Source organism: Lynx rufus, unplaced genomic scaffold (genome assembly GCF_022079265.1).
Source record: "Lynx rufus isolate CCGP_SWC_20201006 ecotype Redwood Valley unplaced genomic scaffold, mLynRuf1.p SCAF_2, whole genome shotgun sequence".
Classification (NCBI taxonomy): domain Eukaryota; kingdom Metazoa; phylum Chordata; class Mammalia; order Carnivora; family Felidae; genus Lynx; species Lynx rufus.
In genome coordinates, this window is record NW_025814834.1 from 204375791 (window position 1) to 204387862 (window position 12072).

Below are 12072 nucleotides of genomic sequence, written 5' to 3' on the forward strand. Positions count from 1 at the left end.
TTTAAAAAGTCTCGCAGATGATTTTGTTGTGCAGCCGGATTTGGGAACCACTGATTAAAAAAACCCAGCTCTCAGGAGCCTGATGAGGGTAGAATACAGAAGCAGAGAAGGGAGCAGGAGACAGATGATCTCTAAATTGGGGTGAGCTGGCTTTATAATGAACAAACGGCACAAGCGTAACATTAAGAACGGGGACTCAAATCAGTGAACTTACTCAGGAAGTCTTTAGGTTTCCATTTTTCTTTGATGAATATGATTCCTATGATGGCGCTAGCTATAAAAAAAAAAAATAAGTAAAAGCACAGGGAAAAGAAAATTGAGGTTGCCATCAGCCCAACGGAGTCCCTTTGCCCAGGCCCTGGGGTTGACTCGTTTGCCTTGGAACTTGGTAGTCCCTTGGTACCTCTCTCTCATGCTCCCCTCCCCAAAACTCAGTCCTTCTGGTTCCTCTGTTATTCCATCTCGGAAAGGGACGCTCCTCTCTGAGCCTTCCCGAGGATTTCCCACAGGCCCAGGAGCGCCGGTGTTGAGTACCTGCAGTGTGACAGGTGATTTGCACAAGTCGTTTCTGGCACATCTACCCTCCGAGGTGGGTGCTGTTATTCCCATCTGAAAAACGGGACACTGAGGCTACGAGAGGTGAAGGACCCACTCAGGACCGTGCAGCTGGGAAGGGCTGTCGGAGGCCAGGGCTCCTGCTCCTTCCACTGCCATGACTACCTCTGACACTTTCCCCTGGTTCTTCTCTCTCCCTCTCCAACTTGCAGGTTACTGCTCGGAAGGGTGGGGCTGGCATTCACCGTGAACAGACCTGGGTGGCCATTCTCAGCGCTGCCTCTTCTGGGCTGTGTACCGGTGGGTAAGTCACTACATGGGAGTCTCAGTCTGGATTCAGCTCACACCAGCTCGCTGCTTGTTAAATATGCAGGAAACCACTGTGGTTTCAGCCATGGTGGGCTGTGAAATCAGCCATGGTGGGGGTGTTTGCTCCATATAAATTGGAATTCCTTCCCCCCACTTCCGCATCCTCCTTTTCCTTCTCTCATTTTCTCTCTCTGAATGTTGCTTCATCAGCATACCAATGAAAATACCTACTTCTCTGAGTTATAAGGGCAATTAAATGAGATAATACATGTAGATAATTTGTTACACAGTAAATGCTCAATAACTGAGCTATTATTACTATTAAAGTGCCTGGAATAGTGACTGTTAAGTAATAGGTGCCCAAGAAACTGTAGTTATTATTTTAATGTTTATTTATTTTTAATATTATTTTTTACTTGGTGACTTAAGAAGCTCTGAGAGCCCCTTACTTTCTAGTGGCTGATACCTGAGAACCCATCATTACAATTCAGATTCTTATTGTTAAGAATTTGATTATTGAATTACTAAATTATTAAAATTCAAAGGCAAATATTTAAAGCACTTGGTCACCTATGTCTCATTCTGAGTAAAGGTTCTGAAGTCCTTTTCAGATCAGCAACGGGCAGAAGACAAACGTCAATACCCGTAGGGGCTGTGTAATAAAATAAACATAGAAAGTGGGCCAGATTAGACGACAAGGAAAGGCAAGGACTGGGGTGACCTCTGCCACAACTAAAGGCATTCAGATTATATTTTATTTTTTAAATGCTTATTTATTTATTTTGAGAGAGAGAGAAAGAGGGAAAGGGAGGGAGGGAGAGAGAGCATGCGAGCAGGAGAGGGGCAGAGAAAGAGGGAGAGAGAGAATCCCAAGCAGGCTCCACGTTGTCAGAGCAGAGCCCGACGCAGGCCTCAAACTCATGAACCATGAGGAGATCATGGAGGAGAACCATCAGGAGATCATGACCTGAGCCGAGATCAAGAGTCGGACGCTTAACCGACGGAGCCACCCAGGCGCCCCGAGAAAGTGAACAATGTTTTAAAGATGGTATCAGTTGATGTAAAAAGATCAGAGAATAAGTTGAATGTGCAGTTTTTAGAGGTGTGAGACACCTGCACCCTATAAAAGCTTGGATTATCTTGATGAAAGGGTCCAAGTTTCTACCTTCCTTCTTCAGTGGAAATAAAAGGCAATTCTGATACACTTTCTGAATCATTTTTAAGCAGATTAGGGAGCCAGACAGCCCCCCATCTATCTATACCCCAGGCCCGCCACTCACTAGCTGTTGTGATTTGGAGGAAGGAACTTCACCGCTCAGTGCCCCGTTTCTGTAAAATGGGGATAATGACAGTACCTCAAAGAGGAGGATTAGAAGGATTAGTATCTGTAAAGTGCTAAATGCAGGACCGGTGTGTATGAAGCCCTTTGTAAGTGTTAGCTATGTGGCCAAGCAAAACGGTGTTTTGTTTCACTAGGACGGTGCAGGCGCAGGCAGGTGGGTCCCAGGGGAGTGGTGCAGGGAGCCCGGGCTTACCAATCACGGAGACGGCGCTGAGGGGCACGATCAGTGACAGCGGAGCGAAGGCATAGGAGGCGAACACACCCAGCTCGCCCAGCAGCATCAGGAACAGGCCCAGCCACCATGTTTTGGTCTTGAAGTAGGCCCGGGGATCCTTGGAGCCTGCCAGGCGGATGTGGCAGTACTTCTAGAAATCCGAGAAAGAATGTGACTTGCCCAGATGTTTGGGGAAAGATGCTGCGATGTATGTATCCTAAGTCTACCCCCGCCCTCCCCCCACCCCCCGCCCCCTCCTTTTCATTTAGGAAGGTTTGTCAGGTGCTGGAGTCCTTGTTCAGAGGGGAGGCAAGCAGTAGGGCTCTCAATACCCGACTGTCACTCTAAGACAGAAGTTCTCAAACTGGCTGGAAAGCCTCAAAAACTCCCGGGGAAGTTCTGAAAATATAAACATCTCGGCCTCAGGGGAGGTGTGGGGGAGGCCTGGAAAGGTGCATTTCTTTTCTTTTTTTTTTTTTTTAAATTTTTTTTTAACATTTATTCATTTTTGAGACAGAGAGAGGGACAGAGCATGAACAGGGGAGGAGCAGAGAGAGAGGGAGACACAGAATCCGAAACAGGCTCCAGGCTCTGAGCTGCCAGCACAGAGCCCGACGCGGGGCTCGAACTCACAGACCGCGAGATCATGACCTGAGCCGAAGTCGGACGCCCAACCGACCAAGCCACCCAGGCGCCCCAAGGAAAGGTGCGTTTCTAATGCACGTCACAGTCTGGAGTGGGAGCCGTGGTCTAGGACCCCCATGTTAGCCCGGCCTTGGCCTGAGTGTCTCCCTCTAACTGCAATGCCCAGGACTCCTCATGGGCACCTCGGGGTGCCTGCTCGGCCCTCACTCCCTTCCGTAGACGCGCTGGGGCAGCCCCGGGGGTATCCGTGGACGCTGCCTTCCCTTGGGTGGATACTTGGCCCAAGTGTGGCCAACAGCCTTTGTTCTGGAAGTGCAGACTCGGGGCAGAGAAAGTGGGGTGGTGACTGAAGACAGCCAGGCAGACTTAGAGGACCACGGGGCTCCTTAGGAGGGACCGTGAGGCGGGCTGTAGAGATGTGGAGGCAGGGATGCCGGTCTGTAGAAAGAAGAGCCTGAACCAAACAAGTGGCTACGAGACCAAAAACACCCAGAAACACGCCCGCACACGCGTGTGCGTGGGAGCCGAGATGCACCCGGTGCCCGTGTGTGTTCATGTCCCTGCTCCGGGTTCACCGCAGCTAGAAGCTGAGTAAGCACTGGCAGAGCGGAGCCAGCCCGTGTGCCGTGGGACGTATCCTGTCCACGGGTGTCCCCAAAGCAACCTCCGAGGCAGGGCTTGGGAGCAGGTAGCCGCTTGCCAGCTCGGATGGGCCAAGGGGGCCGGCTTCCAGAGCAGCTGCTCCAGGGCCCCCAGGGATTCTAAGTAATGGTGAGTGCTGTCCTCAGAGCGGAGGGGTGATGGGGGGGGATGACAGGGGGGCGAAGAAGATTCTGGAACAACCCACAAGATATTGTAGGCCCAGCCCAGGAATGGAGTAGACAGGGTCCCACGGTGAGGAGGCAGAGGGGCCCGCACCAGACGCCCCGGCTGATCAGAGCTGTGTCTCCACTGTAGACGGTGCCGGTGACTGATACTTACCTGCAGGTTAAGCGCGATGCTGACCACAAGGTGCCCGAAAATTGCCAAAAGGGCGCCGATCAGGTTTTCCTGTAAGGAAAATTCACAGGAGAAGATGTGAACTGGGTCGAAGCTAAAGGGCCCCAGGGCACATCTGAGGTCCCACTGTTTGCTGTCCCCAAACAAAACCAGGAAAACATCTGCCACAAAGCCACACCCCTGACCTTCTATTGCAGTTTTACTACTCATGGTCAACGCGGCTGCTTTGCTGGTTTACAAAACATTGCCCTGAGCCGGATACTTCCAGAAAGCAACGTCCTTTGTCCACCGGTCATAAAGACCTGGTAAGGCCTGAATCTGCTCTGCTATTCCCTTAATGGGTCGACTCCCCGCAGTCTTGTGCAGGAAAGCAACATCAGAAATCAGAATTTACAAGCGAAACAAAGGCAGGAATACAATTTGCCATTTTATCAGTGGATTCGTCATGTTGCCGGTGGGGGGGTCTCAATGAGACTCTTTTTTTCTTAAGTTTTTAATATTTATTTTTGACAGAGAGAGAGACACAAAGAGTGTGAGTGGGAGAGGTTCAGAGAGAGAGGGGGACACAGGATCTGAGGTGGGGTCCAGGCTCTGAGCTGTCAGCACAGAGCCCGACGCGGGGCTCGAACCCACGAACCATGAGATCAGGCCTGAGCCAAAGTCGAAGTCGAACACTTAACCGACTGAGCCACCCAGGCGCCCCTCAGTGAGACTCTTTAAACTGGCTAATGTGCTTAATTTTTAATCATTTCATTTATAAACATTTAATTTCTATCACCTTAAGAATAAGGTTCAGATTTCTTGGCGTGGCATTTTCTTTTAACCTTAAAAGATGACTACCAAATATATATTCATTGTAGAACAATCAGGAAATACAAATAAATGACAGGAACAGTAACAATTATGACATAATAGAAAAGCCACCTGTAATTCTAAAACCCAGAGACAACTCCTGCAAACATTTTGTTCTTGTAAACTTTTTTCCGTCCATAATTCAGATATGAATGACAATGTTAGTTCATTTGATAAAAATAAGACTATAATCTTTTTATAACCCATTTTTACTTAAGATATTATAAACACATTCCCCTGTCAAGCATATTTAATTCATCATTTTTAATAAATATCAAATAACTCGTCATTTCGATGTACCGTATTTTTTATCATTGCTTCTCCATTATTGGGTATTGAGGCTGTTTCCTTTTTTGAAAACACTGCTCTAACTGAATATCCCAGTACATGCATTTTTGTGCATTTATGAGGATTACCTCCTTGGGATAAATTCTTAGAAGGGGGACTGCTGGGTCAAAGGGTACTTGCCTCAGCATTTAAACCACACTATACTATGTTGCCAACACACCCTCCGGGGTTATTTCACCACTAAACACCAAGAAGTGTTCTATCTTAGCCAAATATGCATCCTCCCTCCCCAGGATGGGCCTTTTCCAACTCCCCCTAAGCTCAAGAGGTTCCTCCCACCCAGCCCACCTCCCTGTGAAATATGCCTGTGAAATATGGGCGGGCCCTAGGAAATCAGTGGTGAAGGAGACAAACACGGTCTTGCAATTCATCTGGAAGATCTAATTAGCAAGTTTTGGTAAGGCAGGAAGTCAAGCCTCTGTCCCTCTCTCCTCCCCTCTTTCCTGGAATGCTGAGGGCCTAGACAGCTAAGAAGGTGGTTGTGGAAGAGGATGGGAGGAGGGAGGGGGTGTTTTCACTGACAGAAACCACCATGGCCCGTCCTCGACTTTGTCCCCAGCAAGGTGCAGCATTGCAAAATAAGGGCAAGATGCTGAGCTGGGAGCCAGGAGACCTGGGTTCTGGTTATAGCTCTGCTGCCTCGTCACTGCATGGCCTTGGGGGAGTCCCTTCCCCTCATCAGGCTTGTGTGTCCCCGTCTGGAAAATGTAAACGCCAGCCCAGATAACCTCTAAGGATCCTTCCAGCCCCCACCTAAGCCTCTGGTCACCTAAGCCAGGCTGCCAACAGAAACCAAGTGAATGAGCAGGCCAGACAGGAACCTGACTTTTGTCCGTTTCACTTTAGAAAACAACTCCTTAATAGAAGGTCATTTGAGCTGCACTTCCTTGGTCCTTCTCCATCTCTGTTGATGTGTTTTTGCTGTCTCTCTCTCTCTTTTTTTTTTTAAATGTTTATTTATTTTTGACAGAGAGAGAGAGAGAGACAGAGCATGAGCGGGGGAGGGGCAGCGAGAGAGGGAGACACAGAATCCGAAGCAGGCTCCAGGCTCTGAGCTGTCCCCACAGAGCCCGACGTGGGGCTAGAACTCATGGACTGCAAGATCATGACCTGAGCCAAAGTCGGACGCTCAACAGACTGAGCCACCCATGTGCCCCTGCTGTCTGTCTCTTCTTAAACAGACTTAAGCAGAAACCATGTCCTTCCTGTGGGATCACAAGATCTCAGTGCTAACAGGGTCACTGGAGATCAACCAGGCCAGGGTTTCTCCTAGAGATGTCAATGGGATTCTGAGGCAAAAAGCACCATATAGTTAAGTAAGTTTGGGAAACACCGGATCCTGGGTGCACTGCTTGGAGGCCACAGTGCACTGGCAGGTCGGAGGGTCTCACGGGCAGTTCCTCCTCGGCCATCCCAGGTGTCCCAAACCTACTTGGCTCTAGAACTCGTAGTCTGCAGACGTCTGTGATGCTCACCCACCTGCCATTTTAATCCCGTTCCTTTTGGTCTGGTAACAGCACCCTGATTTTGCTGTGGAAGGCTCCCTCTTGCCCCCTCTCCCCCTTGCAAAGTCTCATTGGGACTGTTATTCCAAGTGCTCTGTCCTCCCTGGACAAAGATGGGCCTAGACTCAAGCTTGAGCCAACCAGGCAGGTCAGAACCTCTCTCTGGGGTATAAATCTTGAACAGAGAAGCATGGAGGCCTGAAAGAAGGCTGGGCTCACTGCTGCCCAAGGCCAGGCCTGGGCAAGTCAGGCCCCAGGGGCCATCCTGGTGCCTGGGACTTCCCCAGACCTCCTTCTCTAGCCCTTCCTTCCATTCTGGGAGCAGCCCCACAGTCTTTTTTGCTGCAGTTGGTTTCTATTGTTTGCCCCACAGAGCCTGAGTCCATGCTTTATGGGATGCAGTTCAGGTACGTGTTTATAATGAGTCCAATGCCTAGTAAACCTGAGTGTTCATTTCTTCGAAGGATGGCTTTTGCAGACCAAAAAAAAAAAAAAAAAAAAAAAAAAAAAAAGCGCCTATCTGTATTACATTGATTTTTTTTTTTCAAATTATATTTGCTAGGGACGCCTGGGTGGCTCAGTTGGTTAAATATCCGACTTTGGCTTGAGTCATGATCTCCTGGTTCGTGAGTCTGAGCCCCGTGTTGGGCTCTCTGCGGTCGGCACAGAGCCTGCTTCAGGTCCTCTGTCCTCTTCTCTTTCTGCCCCTGCTGTGCTCATTCTCTCTCTCAAGATAAATAAACTTAAAAAAATTATATTTGCTATAAAAAAAACAGATTCACAAATTTAGTTTCTTTTACATAAAATCTTACCAAGGAACTAAGAAATGCTTGTAAGTCTAATAAACTGCACTTAGGAATATAACAAACATACGTCTTAAATATTCCAATGCCATTTACGTACAATAAATTCTGTTATTCCTTCCAGTTTAAAAAGCAAATGACAGAACTTCTGCTTCCAGCAAGATGGAGCAGACTCACTTTTTCCTATGCTTCCTGCTGTGTACAACAGGAAACCCTGGATGTTGTATACAAAGCAAACATGAGACAACTCTGAAAGGTGGAGAGGAGAAGGCAGACAGGCTGGGGAGCTGGGGGCACAAGGAACGACACGGCAGTGGGTTCCCTGGGTTTTCTCCTCACCTCACGTCGCTCAGACTCGAAGCTGAAGAAACGGGCAACCTGGGAATAATAATGGGTATATACAAAAAAGCTCTAAGAAAAGCCCATGCTCTCTAGCCAAAAGACCAGAAGATGAGCAGTCACGCAAGACAGAAATCTTTTATTGTTTTTATTAAAAAAAAATTTTTTTTTTAATGTTTATCTATTTTTGAGAGAGGGAGGCAGAGGGTGAGTGGGGGAAGGGCAGAGAGAGAGAGGGAGACACAGAATCCAAAGCAGGCTCCGGGCTCTGAGCCGTCAACACAGAGCCCGATGTGGGGCTTGAACCCATTAACTGTGAGATCATGACCCAAGCTGAAGTCGGATGCCTAACCAACTGAGCCACCCAGGCGCCCCAAGACAGAAAACTTTTAGACAACTGCTGTATTCCAAATATCACAGGAAAAAAAAAAAAGCTCCCCCCCCCCGACCCAATCCCCAACACCAGCATAGGCCAAGGAGGGAGCCTAGATTTCCAACCTTTCACAGTTATAACAAGGCACCTTAACCCACATGCTGGGATTATCAGAGAAGGCCCAGGACAGATCTGGGGTCCAGTGATGAGGCACCTCCCCACCCCACAGAGTGAGAAGAGCCCACATGGGGAGCGTGGACTTCTAACCCCAGCTGGCAGCAGTGAAGTCCCCTTCTCCTACTGGGTGGTGTCAGTGGAGGCCTAGTGGAGAGGCAGGACTTTTACCATTACACTTCACAATTATACTGTCCGAGTTGGGGTTACCATTTCTGGTAAATAAAAGAGAATGATGCCTGCCAAACATCTCCCTCATCTCTGTATGCCCTCAAGAGGTGGGAATTTTTCTCCCCACCATTCGAATCTGGGTAGGCCTTGTGAATGAGGTGGAAATGAGGCTCTGGGACTTCTGGGCTCAGGCCTTATACCTTCTACTTTTGTACAGAGGGAATTCAACCACCTATAAAGAAGTCCAGCCTATCCATAAGGAGAGACAGGGGTCATGTGGAAGACCAAATAGATATACGAGTGGGCCCAGTCAACAGCAAGAGAAGAGAAAGGCCCAGCCATCTCAGCCAACTGCCAGCTGAGTCAGCCACCCCAGCTGAGGCTCCAGACATGAGTGATGCCATTTTGGATTCTCCAGCCCCGGTCCAGCACTCCAGATGATACTGTAGCCCAAATTTGCCCTCTTAAGAACAATTTAAGTGTATAATGCAGTACTGTTAAATATAGGCACAAAGATCTCTGGAATTTATTCATCTTCCATAATTGAGACTCTATGCCTGTTGATTAGCAACTCCCATTTCCCCTCCCTGCCAACCCCACAACCACCATTCTACTCTCTGATTCTGCGAGTTTGACTATGTCTACAGCTCTAACAAATACCACAGACTGGGTAGCTTCAACAATATTTTTCACAGTTCTAAAGGCTAGCAAGTCCAAGATCAAGATTTTGGTTGATTCTGTTCCTGCTTAGAGGTCTCTTCCTGGTTTGCAGATGGATACCTTCTTGCTATATCCTCACATGTCAGAGAGAGAGAGAGAGAGAGAGAGAGAGAGAGAGAGAGAGAAATGATCCTTCTGTGTCTCTTCTTACAGGGGCACTAATCCCATTCATAAGGGCTCCACATTCATGACCTCATTATCTCCCAAAGGTCTCACCTCCAAAACATCACATTGGGGATTGGGGCTTTAACATATAAATTTTGGCAGGGGTGGGGGTGGGGGTGGGAGGATGACAAACATGTAGCCCGTAGCACTTATTTAACTTCGCATTTTGTCCTCAAGTTTCATCTCTGTTGACACAGACTGTTTTCCTTTTTCAGAAAGGTGTTTTTCTTTCTCAAGGCTGCATAATATTCACAATATTCCATTGTATGGATACATCACGTTTTCTTTCTTCATTCATCTTCAATGGACATTTAGGTTATTTCCACACCTTGACCATTGTGAATAGTACTGCAATCAATACTCAAGTCCTATTATCTCTTTTACATCCTGACTTCAACTCTTTTGGATCCTGTTCAGATTCTTGACCTGTAGAATTGCAAGCAGTAAAATGGTTGTGGTTTGTAAATTTAGGTTTCCAGGTGGTTTGTTACTCAGTAGTAGCTAACTGATACACTTCCTTAGTAAACCAAGGTTGATGAACGATCCAGCAGTTTCTGTCTGGGACTCAAGATCTGACTCTATCCCAGATATTCACTAACAGGCAGCTTTCATCTTTCATCCGACTTGAGTGTGTATGATTCTCCTGCTTGATTTCCCCACCCCCTTTCTTTGCCCAGCTAATGTCTTCCCATTGTAATGCCTGACTTGAGATGCTCTTTAAGGCCATTCTATAGACCTAGCATATCTTTATTTAACCCATCATTACCTTTTTTATTGAGGTAAAATTCACAAATCATAAAATTCACCATTTTGACCTTTTAAAAGTACCCCACACAGTGGTTTTTGGTCTATTCACAATGTTATGAGTGACACCATTGAAAATGGTGGAATAGAGAATTCCAGGGACCCATCTCTCCAGAAAAACAGCTAATGAGCTGACAAAACCTATCAGAATCACTTTGTTTATACAACCCTGGGGTCTAGCCAAAAACATGTAACGATCAGAGGAAGGCATGGTGAAGAGAGAAGCTGTTGCTTTATGGTAAGAGAGCACTGTGGCATTCTAAACTGCCTGCCTCCCATCCCTTACACCCCAGATCTGTGACAGCCATGAAGACACAGAGAGAGTGACACATGGACCCTATTTTTTTTTAAAAACTGTGGTTGTGGATTCTGACCTGTCTGGTGATTCCTGAAGGGTTGGCACAGGGCTTGTCTTTGTTCTGTCTGACTTTAAAGGTACAAGTGATGGCTGTGTAACAGCTTGGGGCAAGGGACAGCACTCAGGAGGAGCAACAGACAGAAAGAAAAGCCTGGCAGGAAGAGTCTGGGAAAGGAGACACACAGAGGATAAGGGCTTTCTAAAGTCTCCATGTATACCGGGGAATCAAAAGGGCCATGCATGTAGCCAGGGCTGGAGGCATGCTCCAAAAAGGCCTGATTAGACACTAGCCTTCACCTCTGGCTGGCCTGAAGGCTGGATGCAAGCAGGTAGCAAGGGCCGAGGCACAGGGGGTATAAATGGCCTGGCCAAGCATCGGAGGGCCCGACACACAGCCAGTGTGCTTAGACTGGGAGAATTGGGGGAGGGTTTTTTTTTTTTTCCTCTTTTTTCCCTTTTTTGGATCTACGTGGTTAAGGAAACTGTCGAAACACAAGGTGACCACCCAACAGGAACAGACGTCATCAGGCTGCATACAACAGCGGTCACATGCACTTTATGAAAAGAATTTAGAAAAATCACGAAAACGAACAAACACTGACAAACCACAGCAAGCAACGACAGCAAACGGGGGAGTGGTGCACATCTGATTTCTACAGTTGCAACACAATATTGGAAATGTCCACTTTTCATCAGTGTTGTACAACCATGCGACTCTCTAAATCCCAAGCATTTCCACCATCTCCCCCCAAAAGAAACCCCAAACCCATCAGCAGTCCCTCTCCGTTCCCCGTCACCCCAGCCCCCGGCAACCACTAATCTACTTCCTGTTTCTGGACCTGTCCTATTCTGGACATTTCATATAAATGGAATCCTATCGTATGTGGTCTTTTGTGTCTGGTTTCTTTCATCGAGCGTAATGTTTTAAGGTTCGTAGGTTATAACACGTACCAATACTTCATTCCCCTTTATGGTCAAATAATATTCCATTATGTGGATATAACACATTTTGTTTATCCAATCACCAGTCACATCTGAGTTATCGCCACTTTCTATTACAGATAACTAACATCCTTGTACAAGTTTTTGTACCAACGTATGTTTTCGAGTCTCTTGGGTATCTATGGTGACTATTTTAACTTTTGGGCGAATGGTCAAACTGTTTTCCATAGTGGCTGCACCTGTTTACATTCCCACCGGCTGAGGACTCCAATTTCTCCACATCCTGGCCAACACTTGTTATTTTTCTTTTTTAAAAGTTGATGATGGGGTGCCTGGGTGGTTCAGTCGGTGACAAGTCCGACTTCAGCCCATGGATCAAAGAGTAATTTCAACTTTCAAGTCTTATTCTCTAAGAAATACATTTCTTTTTTTCAAAAAAAATTTTTGACGTTTG

At 47.3% G+C, this 12072-nt stretch overlaps 1 protein-coding gene across 3 annotated transcripts in view; it reads right to left on the minus strand.

Moving 5' to 3' along the window:
• The window catches only part of NIPAL3 (NIPA like domain containing 3), a 51850-nt gene that overhangs the window by 22285 nt on the left and 17493 nt on the right, over positions 1-12072 (minus strand). For all 3 annotated transcript variants that reach the window (XM_047083277.1, XM_047083280.1, XM_047083279.1), the window contains exons 3-5: positions 4047-4115; positions 2400-2571; positions 215-274 (exon numbers count right to left, since the gene is read on the minus strand). In XM_047083277.1, coding sequence (XP_046939233.1) covers positions 215-274; positions 2400-2571; positions 4047-4115 — 301 coding nt within the window. The remainder of the gene's footprint in view (positions 1-214; positions 275-2399; positions 2572-4046; positions 4116-12072) is intronic.